The sequence below is a fragment of the Pteropus alecto genome, unplaced genomic scaffold (assembly GCF_000325575.1).
Source record: "Pteropus alecto unplaced genomic scaffold, ASM32557v1 scaffold63, whole genome shotgun sequence".
NCBI classification, from domain to species: Eukaryota; Metazoa; Chordata; class Mammalia; order Chiroptera; family Pteropodidae; genus Pteropus; species Pteropus alecto.
In genome coordinates, this window is record NW_006434897.1 from 5311768 (window position 1) to 5322639 (window position 10872).

Below are 10872 nucleotides of genomic sequence, written 5' to 3' on the forward strand. Positions count from 1 at the left end.
GTCTCCCTGGTCACCTGGTCACCCAGGTGATTCTCAATGATGGTTATCCCTTGTGTGACTTGTGTGTGCCCTCGTGTTGCAATTGAACCTTGGTTGCTGTTTGCACACCAATAGAAGGGACTGACCCTCAGGCTGATTGATTGTGAAGACTGGCCATGACCAGGGGAGAACCTGTTGTGCAGGGGCTGACCATATAGAGCAGGATTTGCTTTAGCGGGGCTCTGGTGCCTTTCCAGTCTGCCCTTTAGGAGTGACTTTTGCGGAGGTGAATGGATAGTGCCCTGGTGTGGTCTAAAGCTGGCCACCAGTTGTCTTGATTCAGGGGCCTCTTGGGAAGGGCTCTGTTGCAGGCTGAGGTCACTGCCTGTGTCTTCCACAGGAGCTACAAAGTGATCTGCAGATGGTTCCCATTTGTGCTGGCTTGGAGGTGCCTGGGAGGGGCTAAGCTGTGAACTGAGGTTGGCTACTGCTAGTGCCAGGGTTGGGGCTGCTTAGCAAGAGGTACAGGACACATTGAGGCCAGATGCTGCTTGTTTGGGGTTTGCAAATCTGTGACAGATTTTAGGAAAGTTCAGCATGAGTCAAGACAGGCCTTTTGTATAGAAAAGCCACTGGAAGCATCTTGGGTGGGTCCACAAGTTGAGCGGGGCATAGTCTCATGGAATCTGCAGGGCAGGGCAACCAGTGTTAGCTAGGTTGATAGAGACTCAAATATGGCAGCCACCTGCATCAGCATGCTGTGAGGGGGAGAGGGCTCAACAAAGGAACAATGGCTTCTGCCAGCATTTCTGTCTTAGAAAAAGCTGCTTCTCCAGCCCTTGCCCTGAAGTCATACAATTCAACTCTTCCCAACGTGTCCCTGGCATCTTTCGAGCTGCTTCACCAGCTCTGGAGCTCAGAGTGAGTGAAACCATCAGTGAGTAAGTTTGTGTGTGCGCCTTTTAAAAAGAGTGCCTGGAACTCCAGCCACCCTTTGTCTCACTCAGCCACAATCTTTGCTGGTTTTCACATCCAGAAGTAGCGGGGACTTCTCTTACTGGCACTGGAAACCTAGACTGCAGATCCTAGTGTGGGGTTAGTTAGGAGCCCTTATGCCTCAAGAGGGACCTCTGGAGCCAAGACATTCCTCCCAAATTTTAACCGCTACATGAGAGTGTGGGATCAGCCCATTCCATGTCTCTGCCCCTCCTACCAGTCTTGAGGTGGCTTTTCTGTATGTGCTTAATTATAGAACTTCTGTTCAGTTAGACCTCAGGTATTCTCAACGGTGGTTGTTCTGTAATTTAATTGTAATTTTGATGTGGTTGTAAAAGGAAGCAAGCACAGCATTTACCTGTACCACCATCCTAACTGGAGTCTTGACTATTTATTCTAAAAGGGATGTTAAGCACCCTCTAGTGGAATCTTTACATTTTATAAGCTAAAAAAAAAAAAAACAGTTGCTTGTTAGAAGAAGATCTGCTATAGTTAGTGACAGCACAGAGTCTAAAGTCCAGGTTAACAGTGATACCCTGTATTACAGTATATATTTTCATACATTTATGTATACTTACTACTTAATTTCTAAAAAACAAAAAACAAAAAAAAACCTTTCTTTTAAAGCTTAATTTTTGTGGCCTCAATCAAGGATCACATTAATTCTTTAAAACCATAATCTGAGAAATATGGAGAGTTTGACTTATATATTGAGTTATGGTAAGGATTTTGGCAAAATTCTTTTTTTGATGAGGGACTATTTGAAGTCTATAGTAAGGCAGCAAGTATATTTGTACGAATATAAGACAGACCTATAGCAGATATTATATTAATATTTTATCTGTAATTTCTACTTAGTTTTGTTATTTAAACCTATTATATTTTTGTCAGAAAGCAGTATATATTTGTCATAAAAAATTCTCAGTTGAAGATAAATAGAAATAATTCTCCCACATAATTATAACTACTTTAATATTTTAATTGCTTTCTCATATGCATTAAGAAAACAAAATTACAGTGTATATAATTAGGCTTTTACACAAAAGATATAAATTTTTATCCTCTTTAACCATTTATGTGTTGGATCTCTGTTAAAGTATTTGAAACTATATCCTAACCATATTGAATTTTAAGATCCCTTCAACTCTATAAAAATATTAAGAAAATGCAGCAATTCCATTTTCAATAACATAATAAAAAATTAAGGTAGAATAAGTTATGAGGCATTCAAAGAACTTATATCTAAAAACTAAAAGACAGAATTTGTTATATGCAGTATCTTCACAACTTGCTATTCATCTCAACTTAATTAGTGGACAAAATTAATTTTCACCTATTTTATGTTCACAGAATTAAAAACCCATATACAAATTTTGATATCAGGAGAAATGTTTGGATGTTAATGGTAAAGTTTCTTGAGAACAGAAAATAAAATATTCTATCACACCAGAGAAGAATTCTCTCATAAGAAAAAATAATAATTTCAAGGACAATGACTTTTAAGGAACTCATGCTTCCAAAAGGCATATAACAATATTTATTGCTAATATACCATCTATCCTGGTACTATTGTTGTTGGCATTATCTAGTGCAAGAAACTTGGCCTATAGCATTAAAATGACCTTTGTTTGAAAATCAGTTCTTCCATGCTAGGGCTATGAACCTGGAAAAATTAACTAAACTCTGTGTGCTTCAGTTATCCCAATATAAAATAGAATCAAAAGTACATTTCATGTAGGCATGCTAGAGAAATTAAACAAAATAGAGTCTGCAGAGTATCTACTAAGTGCCAGATAGTCTTCAAGTCAATGGTTGTTTTCTTTAACTTCATCTTTATGTGAATTTGTAATAATCCAGTCATCAATATGCAAAGTTTAGATATATAATTAATATTTAGTTAGTATTTCTAGGTAACATGACAAGCATCTAGAGGATGACTTACAATTTACTGGGAACTGCACACTGTTGTTTGTTTAATGTAATAATATTTCTAATTCTTCCTCATTGTCCTGAGTGCTAAGTATCATGTTTTGATTGGGTTACCTGCCCAATTTGTCCATTTGCTCTTTCCTCTGATCAAACAGATTCCAATTATGTTTGTATATCCACCTATCTCTCATATAGTCACATGCGTAATGAAAATTCATTCCATCCCCCAACTTCAAGGGAAACTAGATGGTTCTAAGGTCTTTCTCATCTCTTTTGCCAGTGACTGACTCAGAAATGGACATGTGACCCAATTTGAGCCAGTAAGACACGAGAAATTTGCTGAGGTCTTCTGGAACAGTTTTTCTTCATTCTTCTGAGAACACTTAAGGAAGCAGCCTCTCTCACCTACCCTTTCTCATATATCCTCTCAATATTGCTGTTCAACACTGTGAAGCTGGAATTGTAGCAAACATATTGTTACCAGCCTCATGATGCAGCCAGCACACAGAGAAGGAAAAATGGATATAGCCATCCTTTGAAAACTGTTCTATTTCAGGATTTTCAGTTATATGATACAATCCGTTTCCTTATTATTCAAGCCATTTTGAGTTTGGTTTTCTTTTGGAGTGGTATAGCTGATCTGCTCATCAAAACATTATAAGATATCTGTAGCAAATTTATCCAATTCCAATTGTCAAGAATATTGACTTCAGTATTCCCCCATTTCAACTCTTCTGACAAAACTTCATATTGATTTATCTTTTTATTCTCTTTCTGTGATGTTTGTATTTTCACCTTGAACAGGAAATTCTCTGGGTCACATAGCATTTATTTAATTTGTCTGACTGCTACTTCTCAATATAAAACTATATGAGATTAAAAAAGAACTTTATTTTTTATTTTCCTGAAGAAAGACAAAAATTCTGGAAACATATTTTCTCTACATTTTCATCAACTTTTATTTGTACTACTTACTTGGTTTGATTTCAGGCCAATCAGCTTGTTCTATTCTGTGGTCTTCATATTTTATGTCCGAATATGCAAATATATAACGAATAATTTCTGCTCTCCCCCTCATATTAAAATAAGTGAGTTTGTAGTTTGGCATGGTATAATTCTGGAAAGAGAAAAATGGAGGAATTATTTTTACAGCCCTCTAGAAATGTTTCAACAGTTTTCTTTGGGGACATTTTGACAACTTTATGACATCTTTTGAGATAACTGGAGGTATTAGAGGATATTTTAAAACCAGAATTATAAATCACTACTCTAATAACATATGCGAATGACTTGAAATAAGATCATGACTCTCTTTTTAAGAACTAGCTGGAACATTCCAGAGAAATAACCAAATTCAAATTTTATTTATAAAAAGACTTCAGAGTAAGAAGTTATCTGCACACCTACTTTCAGAAGATGGAGTTAAAAACTTTTCATTTTAAGATGTTTTTGTCCTGCCTTTAGTCACTTGTAATAGATGGTATTTGACATTTGGTTTGCTGTTTACTCCACTGACATAGCTGAGTTCGTGAGGACAGCTGGGTAAGGACTGCAAAGGCAGGATACACACAAGAGGAACATGAGCCAGCCATGCCAACCTGTCATCTCCTCTCTTCCCTCACCCATGGCTTTTCCCTCTAGGAATCAAAGGCTTTGGGAAACATTGCTTTTTTCTTTCTTACTGTTGCATGCTGTTGAGTTTATAGGGGTGCTTGCACCATACAAACAAACTTGATCTTGGGGACCTCTGTTGAGATGAGACAATGGTGAACATATTCTTCCATTCCTTCTGTAGAGGAGCAAGGAAGAAAAATTGCAAACTTTTCTTACATTTCGGAGAGTTTGCTAATACTAGCTATATTGGTTAGATATATGTCACTTTAATTTTGTGTTTTCTGTGATTTGTATTATTTCATTTCCGTTTTTTAATAAATAATTATTTTAAGCACTAATAGTAGACTGTATTGTAATTTTATAATATTTAGGTAACTGAGAAAGAAACATTTTCATTTGAAATTCAGTTTCTCATTTAGTTGCTGTGTATCTTTGGGTTAGCCAACAAAATCTCACTGAATTTCAAAGCACACTTTTTATAAATAAAGATACTAATATGGATGTGGGAATTTAATGAGGTAATACATTTAAGCATACAGCACAATGCTAAACACTTAATAATTATTAGCTATTAATAATAACTTTAAACTGGTTTTATAGTGAAGAATAAACACTGTGAATACAGAACACTAAAAATAAATAATAATTATAATAAATTACGTAAATAAATTCATAAATAATAATTTATTTAAAGTGGCAAGTTTAAATATTTTATTCTCTGCTAAAGATGTCTTTCAAAGATATTAATGGATAAAAGAAAATTTGGGCTTAAGCCCCAAACAAAGTCCCATCTGAAATCGCATCACAAGAAAGATCAAAGAATCATAAAAAGCTAGATTGCCACGCTCATATTTCAAGTTCATGCATTCATGGTGTCTATCTGTGGAGAGGATGACTGGAAATAACTGTCGAGTTGCCTATCTAGATACCCTGAGGATCCAGGAAGTGAATGTGAAGGTGATTCCTAACAAATCCATTTATCAGGACCTGGGTTTTCCATGTCTGGATGTTGTGGTGTGCAGGTGGTACTCTTTGTTAGAAACAGAGAGTTACTCTAATCATTCTCTGTTCTCTCCCACTCCCACTAGCCAGTCCAGTCATTGTCCAAGTGAAATGTGGTACATGCCATACATATCAATATGTGAGGAAATGATCTCAGTAGAGAGAAGAATTCACTAGACTAAACTAATGAAAATTCCAAGATTTACAGTCCTAAATTCCTTTGGGGGAGAAATATGCATACAGGGAGTTCAAATTTGGGAGACTAAATGAAGTGCTCGTCAGAACAATGAGATTGTTTTCAAGTTCCTTAAAAATATTGAACTTATAAATAAAAAGTGGGAAATATTGACTGCACAAAAAATAGTAAATAAAATAGTAAAGTAGTAAGTTTCATTCTGAAAAAAATAAAACGTTTACATAATCATAATAAAGGGGAAATTTTTATCTGGCAAATAAAAAGCACAATTGTTATAGTACCTGATTTATTTGCTTTAAACCTCAAAAGACCAAAAAAATTCTTCAGAGTGGGGAAAGTATCATTCTTAGTTGCAGTTTCTATTTAGAAAACATTTTAAATTGATTTTTGTTGTCATAGGTCGATGTTTCCACAATAATGAAATTATATATTTTTTCTTATAAACATGTCTATATAGATTCATATATGTCAATTATGGTTAACATTAAAAAATTAAACATATAACCATTTCTCATTTGATCAAATGCCACATAACTATCTATCAGTGCCTACCTCCTGAATTCTGTGTGAAAATAAAAGAGTTGTTCGTTGCTAATTTGCAAAATCACGCTATTTTATATTGCATTTCACTCAGTAAAGAAGATATTTAAAAATTCTTAGCATTGGTTGATAGTTATCTATATTTCTCTGTAAATATAACTTTAAATCTGAGATTTGGCACAGGCCCATGAACATCTGACAAATGCTTATCTTCTAGACCACGCTTTCAACAGTTGTAACTTATTAATGAAGCTGTATTTGCCATTACAGTCCTGTAGTCACTTGTATAATTATATTTTCTATGGAGTAAAGTCTGGTTTCTTGATTGTTACAGCTACAAAATCCCAAACTTGAAGATTTTTGTTTTTCAGAGTATATGTGCACATTTTTATAACAAGAAAAATAAGTAAATGTAAATGTAGCTGGAAATATTTACTGATTCTAAAAGTCCTTTCTATATTTTATAAAGCTTTTGCATAAAAACTAACATGAAGAATTCTAGGTAAATATTTCTATGGCCAATGAAAATAGTTAAGGAAATTTACAATAAGGGCTAAAGATATGTATAGAAGATAGTGTTTAGGAGAATATATTCTCCCCTCTTATTGCATTTAGCATTATATCTCTGTTATAATAATCTCGCTTTATTAACGCCTTTATTTTGTGAGGATGATGGACTAAAAGGAGGAAGGTAAAACATATCCCACGCCCTATGAAGGGATGCAATGAGGAACAAGTTCAAGGGCAGAGCATGTCAATGGTGAAGGGAATGTGTGGTTTTGGAGTCACTCCTGCCACTTACTACATGAATGGTCTTGGGCACTCACCTGGTCCTAGCTTTAGTCTCCTCACCTGTAAAATGGTAAGGAAAATATTGTGTGTAAAGTACCAATACAGTGTTTGACACATAGTAAGAGGTGAAAAAGAAAAGAGAGGAGAAAAGGGAAGAGAGGAAGGGAGAAAGAGAGTTCCCAGCTTAGTAGAGGAGACAGTTCAGCTTTGTGATTTGGTTGGACTCAAATCCTCAAGATCATGTTCTTTGATAAACGTATCCTGCTGCAAGCACAAAAAAAATTAAAAACTAAATATAAAAAGGAAATCTATAGTTAGGATTAAAAGGAAGATAAACTTTGGGCCAAAATGAACAGGAACAAAATGCAGTGAGCAATATTCCAAATTCTGAGAGAGGTGGTGGCCAGCCAGGAGTTTAGCTCCTTCAGAATAAAGGAGAATAAAATCCTGCACACAAGATGGAGACTGGAGGGACATCCTGCCTGAAAGTAGGATATTTCTATAAATTTTTTTAAAGGGTCAAATTGCAAATCTCTAGTAAAACTGATAAAGAGAACAATATGTGAAAAGTCACAAATAATTAATATTACATATAAAAAAGGTCACAACAGCAAATAAAGCAGGTCATTAAAAATCATAAGCTAACACTACAAATAATTTTATGTCACTAAATCTAAATCCTTAAACGGGAAAATTTTGAGAGAGATATAAACTGACACAATCAAATCAAAAAGAAACTGAAAGCCTGCATTTAACAATAACCAATAAGGAAACTGAATTGGTAATTAGTTACACCCATGAGAGACACCAGGCCCAGGTGGTTTTACAGGTGAATTTTAGTTAATCTTCAAGGGAAAGGTAATCCTTGTCTCTTATAAGTAGTTTCAGATAATAGAAAAATGGAAAAAGATCAAAGATATTAAAAGAGGAAAGTTATAAACTAATCTTACTTATAAACATAGATATAAACATCCTAAATAACTTATTAGCTATTCAATTTTAGTAGTGTATAAAAAGAAATAAAATGTAATGACAAGATAGGGTTTATCCCACAAATGCAAGATGTTTCAACACCAAAACACGTATCTATATAATATACTACATTAATAGATTAAAAGAGAAAAACCATAAATCATATGATCTCAGTAGATGCACATAAATGATTTTTTTAAAAAACCCATAAAGTTAATCATTCATTTGTGATCAAAACTCTTAAAAAAATGCTTAGCAAACTGGGAATAGAGGAAAACTCCCTAAACCTATTAGAGCTCTACAAAAAAGTTAGAGCAAACATCAGACATGGAGAACCAAAGGAAGCATTTTATTTAATGTCAGGAATAAAAAGAACCTCACTATTACTATTCAATGTAGTCCTGGATGACCTAGTTATTTTAGTAAGGTAAGACAATAAACGACATATATAAGGAGTGGAAAGAGACAAAAACTGTCCTTATTTGCAATCAAAATGATTGTCTATATTCAAAATCCAAGACAGTCTACATATAACCTGATCCTAAATTTCAAATGGAAATGCTAAGGACCAAATTAGTCAAGACAAATCAAGAGAACAGGCGAGGACTTGACCTACCAGACAGCAAGACTTACATTAAAAACCTTGTAATTCAGGTCATGTGATCTTTGTTCAGAACTGTTCAGACATACAGAAATCCATAGCATCTAGAAAACAGAACCTCAGATACCCGACAGACATGACAGTACAGTGAGAACATGAAGGGACCAGAGGAAAATGCTTCTGAGACAAAAGAGGAACAATATACTTAATTTGACCCCAACTTTACATAAAACATGCAAATAACATCCAAGTGGATTATAGAGCTAAACATGATTTGACTGGCCTAGGCAAATTGCAATGTCATGCTGGTCTTTTATTTCCTGTTAGCTTCATTTCTGAGCCCTTCCACTGTCATTCTGTGTTAAGAATCCCATATAAGGAAAGCGGCATGTATTTCCTGAAATGATACAGAACTAAGAAGTAAAAAGTTGATCATTCTTAAACTAACCACTGGCTTCCTTCCACTCTAAAGAAAGTCATGTAAAGTTCCTAATTCAGCAGACAAATAAAAAGCCCTCTTAGAATTCTGTTTGAAAAATAAGACACATAGTTTCTCAAAAAAACATATGAATAATGACTAATAAATACCATGGATAGAAACTTTCACATGTGAATTCATATGAATGTAGCCATTAAATGCAAAACAAGATTTAGTTTTAATACATGCTAAACTGGTTTAGAAATTAAATCTTCTATATGGAATATAATGGTGTTTTGAAAAGTTCTGTCTTGGGTATTTCTTTTCTTTCTCTTAGGTTTGTAACTCTTTTTACTTAATATAACAATGATACATTTTAGTGTAGTAGTTTGATAGTTTGCAGTAGTAGTAGCCTGATAAAATATAAACTATCGTAATAAAACCATTTCATTTTAACTAAGCCAATATTCTCTTCTGTATATTGCTATAAGAGACGAGTAAAACATATTTTCAAAAATTCTAGTGTTTGTGTCAGAAAAGTGACATCAATTTAAACTTACCTCTCTGGCAAAGGAGGCTAGTGTTCAATTTCTATGTCATGCACCTTAAAGATTTCAGATGATAGCTGAAACAGGGATGGAATTTTTGGAGTAATTTTGATGGATAAGAAACTTATACATAAAGAATTATTAACCATTTTACAATAATCCAGAACCTAAGTGCTATTAATTCTAATTTATTTTATTCATGAAAGTCTACATAAAGTATTACTATTAAATAAAAGAAAATTGGGCATTCCAGGTACAGTTTTATATATGCCTATGAGTTTAAAGTATAAAAACAAAGATTACTTGTGAATTTGCTCACGATTTTTTGCTACATGTAAATTTGCCCTGTAATAAATAGAGAATAATGTATAGACTCTCACTGAACAGACAATACTGTTTTGAAATGCAACAGCTTGATTCAGGCAACTATCACCTGAGATGGTATTGTCTATATGGAAAATTCTTGTGTATATTGACATTAACTAACAACACTGTATTACCTGCTAACAGCTAGTGCTAAAGAATACTGATTTCTCTCATTCACAGCATCCCTGAACATTTCCAGTTTGGTTCTGGAAAAGTTGTCAGGTTGTAGTTAAATCGTAGGACAATAGAGAAATCTAAGGATCTTTGTTAATTGAGTAAGTTATGGATTTTAGTCAAACACTGGATGTTTAACTTTGAATTAGCAAGGCAAGATATCTATTTTCCTATCAAAGACCAACTAAATATTCATTTTAAATGGTAGCCTCACATTAAATCCAAAGCGAGAGGAATAATTAAAATAGCCTTTGGCAGCTGTCAGTTCAAATTTCTACCCTGAGGTAAATGTCCTTAATGATGTTTGAAACTAAATGATGATAAAATGCAATTCTTGGCAAAACATGGGGACGCTTCGACAAAATGAACCTTAAAGAGATAGAAAATATTACAAATAAAGTTTCTGAACTTTTTTTTTCTTTGCTTGCCGAAAAGAGGCCCTTTCTCTCAAGGAAATACTCAGTCTCCTACAGGTATAGGATTGGCATTTGTACAACCCAAGAGTGAGTGGCCCCTTAGATTTTGTGTCCTAGATGCCTCGTTCACCTCACTTGCCTCATCCTAGTCTTTGCCCTTGTTGAGAAGGCTAATAGTAATAGCAATGGCCAAAATTTACTAAGCACTGACTATGTGCTCGTCACTATGCTAAGAATGTTTCATTCTTTCCCATAGAGACACAGCAAAGTTACCCACCATGTCAAACTTCCCTCTTCCTTATAATAATAATAATAATAATAATAATAAT

General features: G+C 34.3%; 1 protein-coding gene across 1 annotated transcript in view; it reads right to left on the reverse strand.

The window, feature by feature from the left end:
- HPGDS (hematopoietic prostaglandin D synthase) overlaps positions 1-10872 on the reverse strand; it is a 32110-nt gene that overhangs the window by 17799 nt on the left and 3439 nt on the right. The window contains exon 3 of the mRNA XM_006910738.2: positions 3880-4021. Within this exon, the coding sequence (XP_006910800.1) occupies positions 3880-4012 (133 nt within the window). The 5' untranslated portion in view covers positions 4013-4021. The remainder of the gene's footprint in view (positions 1-3879; positions 4022-10872) is intronic.